The 17,724-nt window shown below is 40.8% G+C and overlaps 1 protein-coding gene across 1 annotated transcript; it reads left to right on the plus strand.

Annotated features, from left to right (window-relative positions):
* Positions 1–1,939: 1,939 nt before the first annotated feature.
* wnt5a (wingless-type MMTV integration site family, member 5a) lies at positions 1,940–17,395 on the plus strand. The gene is made up of 5 exons (XM_072682135.1): positions 1,940–2,178; positions 6,929–7,054; positions 9,176–9,423; positions 13,348–13,640; positions 15,649–17,395. The coding sequence occupies exons 2-5, from the start codon at positions 6,930–6,932 to the stop codon at positions 16,105–16,107; spliced, it is 1,125 nt and encodes a 374-aa protein (XP_072538236.1). The 5' UTR covers positions 1,940–2,178; position 6,929; the 3' UTR covers positions 16,108–17,395.
* Positions 17,396–17,724: the final 329 nt, after the last annotated feature.

A 17,724-nucleotide genomic window follows, 5' to 3' on the forward strand; every position in this document is an offset into this window, starting at 1 on the left:
GATGTATATAGAAAGAAATTCAGAGTGGATTGGCATGAAATGGTTCATTGTATAGAAGATATAGAGGTAGTGACAGGACCTAGAGGTTATAATGTCTAGAAGAAATTTAGCCATTTTATTAACTGTTCAAAACCTCCAAAATGACTTTGTTTTGATCTTAGATTTGGAAAAAATTCAGCCTCTCAGCTCACTGTGCTGTTATCCTGCATCACTCCATCTCAGGAAAACACATGAAAACACATGAAGTGACACTACGAGCTAAAGATTCACAGAATCAGAAACTTTTTCCTCCTGATAGAGACGAATGTAATTTCATTTTAGTTCTCCAAGAAGTTTCTCCTGATCTATACAGTCCCACCAGGACGAATGAGCAGTAGCTACAGCTTACACGTGCACACACACACAGGTTAAAGGTCTACCCCAGCACACTCCGGCCTCTCGTGCTGGCCGGACTGCTGCAGTAGCCCCAGGTCCTTTATGGGTTTATTTTGGGGAAGAGAGAGAGGAGCTTTGTTCAGCCCTTTCCGCCCAGTTTTACAGCAGAGCTCAGTTCTAATGTGGAGCTCTGATCCGCTCACTGCTTGCACCTAAACCTATCAGCTTCCAGCACTGAAATCTCTTTACGGTGTGCTTTCCTGCTCTTTATCACGAGCTGTTGTGTTGTTTTTGGCGCCGGCGTGTTTTATTTTCTGAGATCATATCTGAGTAGCTCAACAGTAGCTCCCAACGTTTAAGGCCAAAACAAATCAACTATGAATGACAGAAGTTCTGCTGTACATCCACAGACTGCTTACCTGCTTGTTTTATTTAGGGTGGTTTGTATTGGTATTTGTATAAACTGTATGTAATATGTTCTAGTTTATTTTGAATTGTGAATTATTATTGTATGTTTATGCATGTAATTGCTCTATTAATTATGTTTATAGATTATTATTATTATTATTATTACCGTTTTACTCCTTTATGTTTAGGACAACCATTCTTAATTTACACTCTTTTTTTGTACATAAGCCTACATCAGCCTGCCATCTTCCTCTTTACCGGCAGCCTAATTAAATTCGCAGCTGGTGGGCGGGGCTCTACGCTGCTCGCGCGCTACTCTACTCTTTCGCTCTCGTTCGCCAGTTGTGCGGCTCGCGCCGTCGGACGGGCGGGCGCACTGTGCGCACGCGTCGGGCGCGAGTCGTATGTGTTTGTTTGCCCCCACGTGCATCAGTGGCGAGCTCCACGAGGCTACGACGACGACGAGCAAAGGCGCGAGAGCAGGTGACAAAGCTGAGCAGGCTTTCCACACCTCATTTCAGCGGGGTGGCTCATATAGACTACAGGTCTACGGCCCGCCTCTCCTGCGCTGCGATTGGCTACTTGGAACTCGCCGCCTGGGCTAGGATTGGCGAAAAGGTCCCACTTACAAGAAGTCCGCCGTTCTTGAACGCTTTGGCCAGCCGTTGTAGAAGGCTGGCAGCTTGTGAGAATGAACTTGTAGCCAATCCCAGCGCCGGAGGCGACAACCGCGAGCCAATCCTGGCGCAGGAGGGCAGGGCCTGTCCGAATACAGGTGGGGGGAAAATCGATATAGCTCAGCGTCCTTCCCACAGCGCCTTCAAATCTGGAGACGCTCTCCTTCAGCTTTCTGGAAACACTAACTTCTTCAAGCTTGTCCTGCCGCACAGCCGGCTCAGTTGGAAACCTAACCTCGCTTATATCAGCCCTCTCCAACAGAAAAGCATGGAAAGTGTGGTGTGCGGCACAGAATGGAGGTCCACCCAGTGACGGAGATACCCACAAGGATGTTTTAGCAGGTAGAGCGAACCAAACACCGGGGTAAACACCGCCTCAGTACTCTAGGATTTTACTCCATCACCTTTTTCATTCAGTACCGTCTCCAGGCGAATAAGGATCTCTGAGTAAAACATTCATGGGGAGCGTGTGAGGAGAAGTCGACAGCAGAAGTACTTTTCTGCTTGTGAATGTTTTTAGTGAGCGTTTTCTCGGATTGCTCGTGGACACTGTGCGCAGCCTGACTGCAAAACTCGAAGCATTTCGTTGTGGATTGCAACTGTGCTGGGGTGTAGCAAGCTCGAGAAAGTGGGATACTCGGAACACAAGAACTTGCTTTGGAATTTAGCTTCAATAACCGTCATATATAAGAAGCTCCCCATCTCAGCCGTCTGCATAGTAAGTCACCTTTTTGTCTCCTCTGTTTGCCTGATGCTCGTCAATGCAGTGTCTTCAGCCAGATCTGTTCTAATTTTTGGTGCAGAAACAGGAAAATGTTTTGGAGTTAAGAGTCACAAGGTAAAAGCCTATTTTCTTGTTAGTTGTTTTTACTTTAGCTAGCTGTCTCGATTAAGATCTGATGCAGGGGCTGTGATACAATAATATCAAAAGGTAGCAAAAGGTTTTCATGGCCATGTCCAGAATTGGACATCAGTTATCCAAGTCTCAGGGGAACGGCTGTGGAATAAAATAACAAACTAGATGGTAGAAAAAGTCGTCTTTTTTATTTTCAGAAGTTGTATCCGTTCAGGTCTCTCCCTTTAGAAGCTCCTGTAAACTCGACCACGACAGTTGGCTGAAAGTTAGCAGAAAGTTTACGGACATCGTGAAGCCAAAAGAACTTTATTTGCAGCCCAATTGGTTGTGGCTGGCGCCCCTTAGCGGCCTGGTCATTCACAGCTGCCGCTCTAATGCTAACAGTTTTGGACTCCTGTCTGCAGAAGTGGAGAGGTGTCTTCTTCACCTCTACTGAACATTTACACTCGTCCAGCGCAGTCTTTTAACACCGAGTCAAACACTTCATCTTTTATTCAGTCTGCTGCTCTCTGTACTCAGCAACACTCTTCTATACAACCCGGGTTTAGGCGAGCTACTTAAACCACACCGAGAAACGTATTATTATTATTTGGAGTAACGGTGACCTCCTAGTTGACACTTTATGGTAGAATATCATACATCTCGATCACAGATCTCGTTACTACAGAGGTGGTCTAAATAATAATATTAATAATAATAATCATAATAATAATAATAAAAAATCACCCCAACTCGGTCGTTAAGATGATGTAGACGTAGCCCGCTAGTGGAAACACGGCTGTAGTAAATATCTTGGAGAGCTTCCGACTTTAAATATTTTATTTAAGACTTCTGTTTCTGAAGGCTTGAGAGTGTAGGGCTATTTTACAGGTTGCGCGCACACTGCTCTAACTGGTCAGACCATAAGGGCCAACAGCTGACTACCACAGTTTTACTCGGAGGGGTAAGAAGTAAGCTGCAGCGTATATACAGCCCTATATAGTAAGTGAAAGGTGCTCTGAAGACGCTGATTTTTGGTGACAGTTGGGTATTTTGTAACTTCTCGTATGACTGATAAACCGGTGTGCATGCATGCTTTCATATATGTATTTATTATTGTATTTATTATTGTATTACTTTTTTTTTATACTATATTGTGTGGGTCCTGTGCTTTCCGTTATGATCCATACTGCGGTATGTGCGTCTTTTGTTCACTTCATGTTGATGACCTAAAATATTATTATTTTAGGTCACAGACTTCGTGTGAACTTATGTATGTGTATTTTATTTTATTATTTGTATTATTATTATTGATGTACAGTAAATAGGCAAATAAAAAATACGGTAATGGAAATTATAATGGGGTTGTAGAGAGAAAACAGCTACACTGCAATAGCTGTAGTAGTAGTAATAATAAAATAGCCTAAGAATAATTCATTTATTTGTGAGTTTTGATCTTACAAAACTCCCACGTGTTGTCCATGTGCGTTGCCGTGAACCTCGAACGAACTACTATTATTAATAGTAGTAATAGTAGTTGTAGTAGTAGTGATAATAATAAGAAGAATACATATTGCAATGATATTAATCATTAGTTTGTAAGAGCGTTTAGGGACTGGAGATTGACATGAAGCGATTCGACCTTACTGGAGCTTCTCCTTAGCGGTTTATTCGTCTCTCATTCCAGTCTGGACAAACTACCGAGAGAGAGAGAGAGCAAGCGAGTGTGTGTGTCTGCGTGCGTGCGTGCGTGCGCGCACGCGCCTTTTTAAAACGGGTAAAAAATAAAAGCACATGCCGCTGGTGGGCTGCAGGTCTTGGCGGAGAGTGTAAAGATCATTAGAGAGACTCCAGACGGTGGGAAACGCAGATGACTGAGTGAAATAGGTTACAGCTCTGAGGGGTTCTCCATTCATTCAGACTCTGCTACACTTCTGCTACGAACTCTACCTGAAGTTCAGACTCACCCAAAGGAGAAAGCGGCACTAAAGGAACGGAACTAGCGGATTGGCCCTCCGCAGGTTTCAGGATAATATCTTCACTAGCGAGAAGCAACGGTCGCTCAGATAGGACCGTTAGTGTGAGCGTGAAAGGGTGCAAAATGAGAGAATTTCTGTATTATTTCATTACTTGGACAATTTTTGTTTGTTTATTTGCCATTTCACTTTATCTGATTCTTCGCCTGTCAGTCAGGATTTGTGCTGTTTCCTCAATCAGTTTCGAACACTCTTGTCTGTGTCCGGAAAACTTCCACACTTTCATGAGTAGGGGATAGGATTTAATTAGTGGAAATGTGCTGGACATTTCCATTATTACTACTTATAAAACTGCAAGGTTAAAACATTACTTACAGTTTAGGCCTAAAACTAAACTGAAAGCGCAGTTACGGTAGATTGTCTGTGTTTTTGTGTTTTTATTTAAATGAGGTTTTTAGTATATGAATATAACTTACAAAATCTAAGAATGAAAATCTGCCATATGCTTAGACTCATTGAAAGTAGATCTTAGGTCTGCTGGCTGTGGGCAGTACAGCCGAAAGCAGTTTTGCCATGGCGTCTGCACTTCAGGACGGGGTGCAGCAAGGTCTTTTTCTGCAGCTCGGCCTCGGAAGAGTTCATTAGGGAATGGATCATTATACACATTTTGTTGACCTTCAGTGACTAATTACAGATATTATATACTGGCCCAGTCCATGCAGATTTCCATCTTCTGAGGACTTCCATTAAATGCGTAATACATCTCGCGTGCTTTCTGCTTCACAGTCCGACTATAAAATACCCATCAGCGCTTTGCCATCAGCTGGCTGCTGTTTTTTTTTTTTTTTTTTTTTTTTTTTTTTTGGGGGGGAATTGCACAGATAAAGTTGTAACCTCAAACATTTTCTCCAAAAGGTTTGGAAGCTGAAGGAAAACCACCCAATTGATCTCGCTCGCAATAAAGCAGTAAATCACCAAAAGTGCCTATTTATGCAAAATATCAAATATCTCCACATTCTTTGTTCTCTGGTTTAGGCAGCCATTTGGTCCGTTGGTAATACAGAATGATTAAGTGAAATGAGAAGGGGACTGTTCAGAATTGCGGCCCTGACCGTGCTGTGCTGGACACGGGCACGGGCACTAAATGGCCGACCTGCACGCTGGGCTGAGGGGCTGAGCGGCTGCTGTGTGTCCCACACTGCACATCTGTCAGTTTTATGAGATATGTGAGCTAGTTTGGGCCCTGCAGGCAGAGAGGCCTGAAGCTTCACAAACACACATGCTTATCACACACACTAATGCTGTACTGTAGCATATGCACATACAATGCAATGCAAGGACGCTGATTGTCAAAAACGCATGCGCGCGCACACACACACACACACACACACACACACACACACACACACACACACACACACACACACAACACAGTCTCACTCACTAATACACCAATATGGGATTTTTGAATGTAATGATTCCAAGACGTATCGGAATGTAAAAGTGTATTGCAATGTAAAGGTACAATTGCTGATGCATGCCTCAGTCTCTTATTAGGGTCTCTCATTTATCATTGTTCATTATAACCACTGTCAAAGAGGCATCTGGGAGCAACCCATCAGAGGAAAGGGGGCAGGCAGGGTGAAGAGGAGGGGCTTATGTTATGCACACACCCACACTTGAATTCCTGGGCTTTTAATAAATCAATTATACATTCTAGGAGGCTAGTTTATATGATGGAGGGCAACACAGGTGGAAATTAAAAGTTCATATTTCAAATGAAACCAGTCTATGTATTGTATGATTCCTGTTTTGCTTTACAGAAGGGGGGGCACTCTTAATGTAAAAAAAGTTTTGGATAATTTTCTACTGGTCCATTAATCATGACATTGTTTTTGTCCATCTTCACTTTTAAAACTCACACAAAGATACAAGGTGACATTGACAATATTGTGTCTAAGAGCTTTGATGAATCTTTTTCCTCATTTTTACAAACAAAATATTAAAAGTCTAAGGTCTCATAAAACATCAGAAGGTCTCATAAAAAATCTTACCAAGCCTAAAAATAAATGCATCATTATAGCTGTCATGAACATGCATGTAAGCTGTGAGGATGGTACAATCATTGTCATAATAACATGTGAACACAAGGAACATACACCAGGCGCTCCTTGTTTTTACTGTATTGAAAAGTCGTGTGTGTGTGTGTGTGTGTGTGTGTGTGTGTGTGTGTGTGTGTGTGTGTGTGTGTGTGTGTGTGTGTGTGTGTGTGTTGCACTCCTGCTTGGGATGTAACGATGCGACCTATTGTATAAATATTTGATCATATTTTACTGCACTTGTGGATGAAAGCACAAAGAGTGTGCTTTAGCACGCCATGCAAAAAACAAAATGGTAATTTTACAGAAGAAATAAAGACGGAACTTTTTATGGACGTCAATGTAAAACGTTTTTGGAACATTTCTATTGATCCATTCATCATGAAATGTTGAAACCATGAAAAAAAAAAAAACATTTTGTCAAAAGGTGAAAAATAGAAAAGTTTTTGCGTGATTGCAACAGTATATAAATACACAGTTCAAATACTGAACCTGCTCTGTGTCTGTATCTGTGTGTGTATGTATGTAATAAATAATCTACTTTCTCTGTTCTTGCAGAATGTTCTTCAGAAGCAGACTGTTCTGTTCTGGCTGTGTTGGAGCCATGGATACACGGCATGGAGTGATGGCCATCACCTTCCTGGCCTTCTTTATGCAGGTGGTGGTGGAGGCTACCTCGTGGTGGTACGTGTCCATTTATACCCTATATGCGCTGTCTAAGACAAACACAGCTCTGTGTGTGTGAGAGAGGGTGCGTGGTTGACTGTGAGGTTGGCCAGACAAGCTGCAATGCCAGACGAAGCATGGATAATGGACTTGACCAAGCTCTCGCATTCTCTCTTGCTCTCTCTTGCTTTTTCTCGCTGTCTTTTTCTCTCTCTCTCTCGCTCTCTGAGTGCTACATTGTGTCTTAGGTCGGTGTGGTTCTGTCTCTTGGTGTCCCACCACATATGAACTCGTTCTAAAAAAAAACCCTCCCTCCAACATGCTGACTTTAGCACATACACGTTGCTCACATCTGACTTTTCCCCCCTTCTTTATTTTCATTTCCCCTGCATTGCCAAACCAAAATGATGAATATTATATAAAACATAGAATGCTGTGGTTTTTGAATGAATTTCCAAATATGTGCCGGCACGAACTGCGTAGGCGCGTGTGTGTCTGTGTGTGTGTGAGAGAGACTATGGGCTTGTCCTTCCTATTTCCATTAATAGCAAAGACTAAATTGGTCCACTGTGTTCCAAATATCAGACAAACCAAATGTATTTGGGGGGGGGGGGGTGCTGCTTTTGCTGATTGTTGGGTATGCTTTGCTTGATATGTATTACTGCACTGCCTACTTCGGTTTCCAATATTGTACATTTGAGACGTTCTTAACTCTTTTAACTAATGGAAAAACAAATTGCTCGCTGTAACTCTGTTCAAATGCTTCTAAAACTAAAGATTCAGGGAAAATAGTTTTTTTTTTTTTTTTCTTTCTCTCTTTTCTTTTCTTCTAAAATGCTTTTTGGGATCACTGTGGTGGTTCTGCACTGATGCTTTAATCCATTACAGTTTCTTTGTGTGCTTGGTTGTACGCATCATAGACAAAGGCAATAAATCCAGCCTCGTCACATCTCTAATTATTTGATTTATTGGGAAATAATTAATCGACTTGTATTTAAAAAAAAAAAAAAAAAAAAAAAAGCGGAAGGGCTCATTTCATTATGCTTTCTGCATGTTTACTCTCTCTGCATTTGATGCCTGCTTCTGCATATTCTCTCACACACTCAGTGCATCGTTTGACAGTGGATGAAACAGGGCTGTTTCCTGCCATCACTAGTCCTGTCCTCCAGTGCCTAATGCAATGAACAGCTTGTAGCAGAACTAGGCCCCAACTGATCTCACTAATACCAATTTTAAGAAAAGTTTTAGCTGATAATATCGGCCAATATAATTATATTCTCTAAATGACTGTCAACTGTGACATTTCTCAAGTAAACAACAGAGACTGGACAAAAATACAAATGTTTAGTAATAAAACAGACTTTTTGTTACTTTTGTTGATTTATCTTTTCTTTATGTCAGTTATTTCTCTTTTGTATAAAGTTTTTTAAAAATGTTATTTCAAAGCAGAGTGAGTTATTTTAATGTTGTGTTGGAGTTTACTTGTTCACTACATTATTATAAAAAAAAATCTTGCTCTCATAGTATTCTGTAGAAATGGGCGGAATTTATTATAATTATAATCAAAGTAGCAGCTTTTAATCTAAACACTTTATTGGCAGCATTTTATCTGATACAAATAAGTGCATAGAGCTTTAATATCAATAAAGACTTTGTGAACCTCAAGTCTCAAATTCTAAGGTTTCTTAAATTTCAGTTCTGTGTTTTTGCCAGGTACATTCAAGGCCACTTTCTCCTTTCTTAATCCGAAATTCCACTTCTGTTTGAGCCTCTTAAGACTAAGTAAGGCTACCCCTAACTACTGTAGATAAGAAATTCTCTTATTAATTTGGATAATAATCACAATTATCTCTTTACAACTAAAGGAGTGTGTGGATGCAGGATTCACACACACTGCTTTATACTATGGATGATCACACATGCCAATGGCTTATTATGTCTAAAAACAGAACTGTTGGACACACTGTGTTCTTCCGCTATCATACTTACTGGTGTAACAAGTGTGTGTGTGTGTGTGTGTGTGTGTGTGTGTGTGTGTGTGTGTGTGTGTGTGTGTGTGTGTGTGTGTGTGTGTGTGTGTGTGTGTGTGTGTGTGTGTGTGTGTGTGTGTGTGTGTGTGTGTGTGTGTGTGTTTCACAGGTCTTTGGCTATGAATCCACTTTTGATTCCTGAAGCTTACATCATAGGAGCTCAGCCTCTTTGCAGTCAGTTGGCAGGCTTGTCTAAAGGCCAGAAGAAGCTATGCCAGCTGTACCAGGACCACATGCAGTACATAGGCGAGGGAGCCAAGACGGGCATTCGTGAGTGTCAGTACCAGTTCCGACACCGCCGTTGGAACTGCAGCACCGTGGACAACTCCTCTGTGTTCGGCCGCGTCATGCAGATTGGTGAGTGTTTGCGGTTTGGATTGAGAACAGCTAATAAAGCAATAAGCCAAGAGAAGCAGTGCATTACAGTGACTGTACCATAGCTAAAAGGTTAAGGCAGGATGTGAAGCCCCTTAAAAAAACAATACACCAGTATTTAATAACTTAAATAATTTTGAGATAATAGTTATGTATACAAGTGCTGAAAATAAAATGCCTTAAGTAGTGCTTCCACTGAGCACTGCAGTTTAGCTTCCAATTTATTATTATTAATTGATGATGATTATTATTATTATTATTATTATTAAGACATTATTCCATGAATAGCAGGATGGTTTTATATATTTTTTCTCCTTTTTTTAAACAATAGCTTTAAACATGGATCAGAATACATTACATTTTGGCTTCAGTTTGGAACAGTAGTAAATGAGCAAGACCAAATGGACACTACGCATTCTTTACCTCATCAATCTAAAATGACTAACCGCATCTTTGGCTGGCACATCCAGGACATGGACATATTAGGTGCAAACTCAGTCATGACCCTAAACCTTCCCTCTTCCAAACTAGAGGTTTGGAGCTGCCGTAAATGTTGGGCCTTGTGCACAGCATGCTGTTTAACTTGCACAGCACTCCAAAATGAGATTAATGACTAAATGTGGCCATTGAAATGAAGGGATTAGAGTTGTACCCAATACACAAGACCACTCAGTTTGCCGTTATTATTGTTTGTGACTTTTTACTGGATGTTCAAGCTGGTAGGGGGTTCTTTCACAGGGCTCAAAATCTACAAGAAAGTAAAAAAGTGTGGTGGAAAACTTGACAGAAGAAGCACTGAGTCTCTGAGTCAGTATCGAAGTGAGTAAGCAAAAAAGGAAGAAAATTGAATAAAAAGTTGAATAGAAAGTTTGTCAAAGAAAACTCTAAGTAGTTCAGAACCACCAGAGTTGTGGGAAGACTACCTTTAGTAAATTAAATGAATCATTAAAGGCACGACACCATGTCACTGATTTGCTTAAATTTAACTAGTGCAGAATGTTATTTTTTTCATTTTGCTTGTAATTACTCTTTTGTTTTTCCTAAAATTCTAAAACTTTCATCGGTCCCTGTTCATGTTTGTCTGGGTATATAAGAGATACTGTAGCATGCAGACTTTTGGCTTTTAATGACTTGAGTTACCAAGAGCGTCATCCTTTTTTCTCTTCACATAAAACTCTTGGGCCTCTGGAATCAACACCTGACAGAAGTTACATATTTGGATAAAATATCAGATAGTAGTCAGAGGAAACTGCTGTATGTAGGTATGCATACAGAATGTAGTTGTTTTTATATTTGCAGTGTAGTGGGTTTTTCCTTTTGGGGGGCAATGTGTACTTAATGCAAAGAGGGTACACATGGTATTGCTCATTTTTAGCAGCTGTGGTCAAGGGGAATACTTTTACGGTGAGGTCTGTGAATAAATCAAAATGGAGGCTGCCTACAAATGGCTCTTGCCTGACTCTGAGAATGGCGAGTAATTGGGTTTTGGCTAAATACAGGTCTGCTTCTATACTAGGAGCTAACACCGAGGAAGCACTGGCAGTCTGAGCTCTGCTAATGGAACAGTAGGAAAGACGTTGCCTACTGTAGATGTTATTTTGTCTTTAATTGAGTTTTGTTGCTGTCAGAACAAACTCACACTATATGGCCAATAGACAGTGAGCCACATTTATGGTTGGACATTTAGATAAAATATGCAAAAGCCACATCAGCACTCATAAAGGTGGTTATGCGGTGGCGTTTGACATTTACGAGCTAGCACAAACATTGCCGCTTTAGAGTAATGTTGAGTTTGGCTTTGCTTGCCACTTTAGCGTTGTAGATATTTAAAATCGTAAGCAGTTGTGGACTAGGGCTTTAAGAGCTTTTTAGTAGGTATATAGAACTTATATATATATATATATATATATATATATATATATATATATATTATATTTCTCATTTAAGCTGATTATTACTGTGCAGGTTCTTTGATGTGTAATTGTACATTCAAAGCTGACAACTGTTAAGCAGATGTATGCTAATCATGGAGAAGAACTTTTTCACAAAAAGTTGACCATACCAGCATTGGGCATTAAAACCCAATAAGTTAACAGTGTGACTCATTTTGAGGTAGACTATTAAAGTATGGTGGCATATCCAGTACCTTGGGCCAAAATGTTGCAGAATTTGACTCAGGTATTCTTAAGTAGCCCATTTGGCCTCCATCCTCAATTAAGGTCACTGTAATCATAGCTGTCCTTTTTCTACAGGTGAAGAAGGAAACTTGTCTTCATTTCAGACTCTTCGCGGTCTTCTGTTTGCTTTGAGTTCACTGCCAACTTGGCCAAAGTTGTGGTTTGGAAACAAACCAAACTCTAGATACATCTCACCACAGACTCCATTTCAAATGATGGAAGTCTTACAGTCTTACAGATCTTGCAGAGCCAAGAAACTATCCACTTTTGTCCATGCCATCAGTCCCAGCTTGTCCTGGAGATGGACTGTGGCGATTGTAGATTTCTGGTGCCCTCATTCCGACTGACAACTCCTGGATTTGGGCGAGTTTGGTCACAGGGGAATGGAAAAGGGGGTAGAGGGAAGGGGAATTCATCTAGAGGACAGCACATTTCTAAACAGCTTTGCTATGAAGTAAGAAAGAAAGTAGTAACCTTTCCTCTGCTTGGCTGACCCTTCACCAAAAACCTTTCCATCTGGATGACATTCCCTCTCTCCCTCTCTCCCTCTCTCCCTCTCTCCCTCTCTCTCTCTCTCTCTCTCTCTCCCTTTCTGTCCTTTGCTTTTGCTCTTGCTCTCGCTTTCAATCTTAATCGTACCTTATTTTTTAATCACATGCATTGTTTTAGACTCCAAGGTGTCTTTACTTTACTCAGATGTGGCTCAGGAAGCTGCCTAAAGCTCCAGTATTGCCTTACATTCTAAATCCCATGTCCGTGAAAAACCTGCTTCTTATAATAGGCTATTGGGTCTTTTCAAAAGTAATAGACTCTCTTGCTGTAAAGAAGCATGGGCTTTTGTGCCTACCTCACACATGGTCTTCCTTCTAATGCTGGAAAGCCTGTGGTCTTTTGGGTCTCCCTCAGGCATAATATGAAAATTGCCTCTGAATGGCTCTGGATTGGGATAGTTAAGGGTCCCCCTGCAAATGGAGGCCCCTCGCAAGCTTGAGTTTTGTTTGAATTGCTGAAAATCTGTCCACCAGCAGGGGGCATCATCACATTTCTGAAGCACCTGTGCGGCCCAGAGGTGTGGCATGTCAGAAGAGAATCATCCATATGCATGGCCTAACCATGGATTTACTGCCCAGTGTAAGCCTGGATTCCTCCATGATCAATGGATATGGCTTGATGAAGTTTTTTTTACTCCTTTACTGATACATAATGACTTGTCCACATGGCCTCAGTTGGCAAGAGGATTTTACAAGTTGTAGTTCTAGAAGTTATTTGATTGTCCTTATCATTGATCATTGCAGTGGACACTGCAAGCATCTACAGTGGCCCCTGTGGCTTAGAAGCTCACAAGAACCAGCAAGTGAAGTATAGTATGATCTGAAGGACTAGTGAAAATATAGGTTTGATGTCCAAGCAAATGCAAAGTACCTGCTACAATTCAGTACAATTTCTCATTGCATAGATAAAAATAATTCTTAAATTGAGAGAGTAACTGAAGTAATCATTCAGAAAAGAGCAGCTATGTGCTATCTTTCCACATTCACAATCTCATTTTTTTTTAATGAATATTCTTGACTAAGTCCAGTGGCCTGAATCATTTATAAGAGCGAATGATGAGGTTCAAGATGCTACTTGACTATTTATGATAGCTGACTTAGTAATATCTGATGATAACGGTCACTGCCACCTTTTAACAGCTCCTTGTCTAAACATCTCTCATTTGTTTGTTTTACAGGAAGTCGCGAGGCAGCATTCACGTACGCCATTAGTGCGGCGGGCGTGGTGAATGCAGTGAGCCGAGCCTGCAGGGAGGGGGAGCTGTCAAGTTGTGGCTGCAGCAGGGCCGCCAGGCCTAAAGATCTGCCTCGGGATTGGCTTTGGGGAGGCTGTGGAGACAACCTCAACTATGGCTACCGCTTCAGCAAAGAGTTTGTCGATGCACGTGAACGAGAAAAGAGCTATGACAAAAGCTCCATGGAGAACGCACGGTTATTGATGAACCTCCACAACAATGAAGCAGGACGGAGGGTGAGCCATTGCCTTTATGTTGCTCTCAAGCAGCAGTTCCTACTACCTGGTTCTCACTTATGTTCTGTTAACAGTCTGTCTGGCAGTATAAAACGAATAAGCATGAACAACAGTTAATGTGTTCTGCCAGTCATTAATGGAATTGGATTTTCTCAAGGTCAGAATGTGGCACCAAAGTGGAGCTAGGAATTTAGTCTCATGATATGAGTCTCTGTGTAATTGGAACAGTCCTAGCCTTTTGGAAGGATGATGGTATTGACTAGGAGAAAATCTTTTACATTTATAATGCTTTTTAATGGTGCATTAAAGCTGTGCAATCCAATGAATTGCTAAATTAACTGCACAAATTGCTTTTGCATGTAAGGGTAAGGTTGCATGTAGGGTTACATTCAACAGACATTTATATTCACCATAGAGTTCAGTTGAATGTCAGGTAAACTTCGATGATGCATATAGTGATGCTGATTATTGTTAATGGGAAATGTTCAAGATGCAATCGTGTGTGTTTTGACTTTTCCATGCTTCTCCATTGCATACCCTTTCCTTATTTAATATAACTGTTTGTGGTTATCTGTTGGGCTTCCAGATAACTACATGTAGAATTCAGGGATATTACTAGTATTACTATTATACTATATAGTATAGTATTATTTTAGTATTATTACACTATATAGTATAGTATTATAGTATTATGTGGTGGTTGGTGTGGCGCAACAGATAACACCACTACCAGCCACTGAGCTACCACACCATGTGGGAGACTGGGGTTCGATTCCTGGTCTGGGTGACTGTGCTGCGCTACACCAATAAGAGTCCTTGGGCAGGACTCCTAACACTACACTGGCCCACCTCTGTAATATGAGTAACCTTGTAAGTCGCTCTGGATAAGAGCGTCAGCTAAATGCCACAAATATAAATGTAATGTAAATTTTTAGAATTTCCCCACTGCAGGACTAATAAAGGACTATCTTATCTTATCTTATCTACTATTCAAAAAGCCCAGGGCTGGGGTTCCATAATGGCAGCATGCTTGATGTGGTTTATAGGCAGCGGACAGTGAGCGTGACAGTGCGAGAGAGATCTAGTATACAGGTCAATCTGAGCTGTCAATCAGCTCTCATCTGGTTAACAGCTTGCTCTGGCCTGCACGTTTGAAGAGTGAGTCTTTGATCTGTTCGTTGAAGCTCTCATCCGATCAGATCATGACGTCTTTTTTTTTTTTTTTTTTTTTTTTTTCTCCTCCTCTCTCCCCTTTCTTCTTCCACCTTGGCTGAAGCTGTCTCTAACAGAAATATGTAGCCTGCTGAGGGAACTACACTTCTAAATGATAAATGTTGTAAATAAAGATCAAGTATGTCAGTTCTGACTGGATGAATTAGGCTAAGCCGTACAGGTGACTGGCTGCTTCTGTTCCTAGTTAGTGAAAGAACTGAAAAAAATTAATAAACCGCAGTGAAGAGCAGTCTGAAAGTTTTTAATTTTATTTTCCCCCATCAGACAATCTTCTTTAAGCTCGGACAAGAAATGAAATATGGTTAGTTGAAAAAGCTAGTTCTTTGAAAGGGCATATTTTTCTGGAAAGTAGAGTTTTCTAGCCAAGCTATAAAAGAGCAGTGGTTTTACTTAAGACCTGGGGAAAATTTACAGAACAATTAGACCCTCACACTGATTAAAGAACTGAAGCTTTTATGTGTGGACTGTGTTCAGTTTTCCAGTCAAGCAGAAGGTCCTTAAAATGAGCAGAAATTCAAGAACTGCAGTTGGTTTAAAACTGCTGTTTTGGTTGTATTTGTCCTACCAAGTAGGAAACGGTAGCCCACTTGTTTCTGTAGCATTACCATGTCTTACTGCACTGAAAAGAGAAATGCTGTCTCATCTTTCTATGATTGTAATTTTAGTTTGTGACCATGGCTAATGAATAATTGTCTGTTCTAATAGAGTAATCCAACATCTAGATGGTATGTGTACTTGATATGGTGGTATGTGTCTCTTTCTCCATTTATATTAGATGGTGTCAGACCTGGCCCACGTCTCCTGCAAGTGCCACGGCGTGTCTGGCTCATGCAGTCTCAAGACTTGCTGGCTGCAACTGGCTGACTTTCGCAAAGTAGGCGACGCGCTGAAGGAGAAGTACGATAGTGCTGCTTCCATGAAGCTCAACTCCCGTGGTAAGCTGGTGCAGGTGCACTCCAAATTCAACCCACCCACCAGCCATGACTTGGTCTACATTGACCCCAGCCCGGACTACTGCGTTTTCAACCGGACCACAGGCTCTCTGGGTACGCAGGGTCGCCTCTGCAACAAAACATCGGAGGGCATGGATGGCTGTGCCCTTATGTGCTGCGGCCGTGGCTATGACCAGTTCAAGGCCACGCTGGTAGAGCGCTGCCACTGTAAGTTCCACTGGTGTTGTTACGTCAAGTGCAAGCGCTGCTCCCGGGTCGTCGACCAGTTTGTGTGCAAGTAGCCCCAGCTCCCTTTTCTGAATGCGAGTGAACGAGAGTGTGAAAGAAGATGGAGAAACATTGGGGAGGAAGTGGAATGGAAAGAAAAAAGAAACTATATAAATTATATTTATAGAGTCAAACAATTATACCGTTGTGGAAAAGACTGACAGTTCTACTTTGTGTTTTTTGTTTGTTTGTTTTGATTTTTTTTTCTTTCTCCAAACAATAGGTACAAGAAGTCTAAAGAAACTGAGAATATTTATTTTGAGATTTTTTTTTCTCTCTTCTAGTTTTTAAAGTGGAACACTTTAATTGTATTGCAGTAAGTGCAAACTGATCAGATGAAAACAAAGCCTTTCCGTAATCCACAAAGGGTAAATCAGTTCATTTGGCTTGATAAGTGCACTGACATTTTACTCAACCGCACTGAATGGCTTGAGTAATTAGGTGCTTAAATGTTTAGTTTCAGTCTCAACCACTGCCTGCTGCTCAGAGCCTGGTTTTTGTTGATTACAAGGAGTGGATATGTCCTGATTTGTTTCGGGTTTCATATGGATAAGCTCATCAATATGCCTTCAACCCAAGCACGCTTAAGATTCACAAGCTACACAGTCATCCTCTGCAGTCTAGCTTGAATTATTACAAAGAACTTCATCCTCATTTTCAAATCCGTTATTACAAATGAACTGAACAGTTTTAGATTTCACAGAATTCTCCACTTGCAAGTGTTTTATTAGGTTTGACATTTTAGTCACCTATAAATGTTACTCTTGCTTTTTCACTTGTGATGAGCTTTATAACGCACTGGTGAAAAGGTGGGACCAACTCTATTCATTCCGTGAGGAAGAAGGTTTGGCAGATTCTGCTTTACTAGTGGCAAAGTCTCACACCAACTAAATGTGCATTCACATGATTTTGGGTATGAAAAGATGTATTGATGAATTGGTTTCTCACTGAAGCAAGTGCACTGCAAAAACCAAATTGGTGGTTACAATAGGGGACAGACACTGGGAATGGGCGAACACTAAATTATGCAAAATGGTGGCAAAGTTCCATACACATTTGTATTCCGTGATTCTTTCACTTTTTCATTTTCTTGGAGGGTGCATTAATATATTCACCATCCCTCACATGCCCATTGGCCTGTGAAACACATTTTTTGGTCAAAATTGAAATATCTCATTTTTGGGTTCACTGTCATAAACGTTCATTTAACTACTATACAGTTACCACTAGTTATCTTTACAATGTCCTTTTTTCATTTTTATCATTACTACTATTCATTATAAATTCATCCAGTATATTTATTAGCGGTCAAATTTGAGGCTTTCGGAAAGTATTTCTTATGACTGACTTTTATATATGTATTTTCTTTTTCAATCAAACTGTTAATATGCCTTAATAAATTTTAAACATTAGCAAAGTCAAACAATGGAAACAAACCCTTGAATCATTGAATCAGCAATGTGTGTTTTCCACAACTGCCATCTATTCTTCTACTATACAAATTACATGTGCTGCCCCAGTAGCCTCATTTTTAAAGTGTGTGTGTGTGTGTGTGTGTGTGTGTGTGTGTGTGTGTGTGTGTGTGTGTGTGTGTGTGTTCTGACATAAACTGACAGTTGTTCTATGTTTGT

This window comes from Salminus brasiliensis, chromosome 6 (genome assembly GCF_030463535.1).
Source record: "Salminus brasiliensis chromosome 6, fSalBra1.hap2, whole genome shotgun sequence".
Taxonomy (NCBI): Eukaryota; Metazoa; Chordata; class Actinopteri; order Characiformes; family Bryconidae; genus Salminus; species Salminus brasiliensis.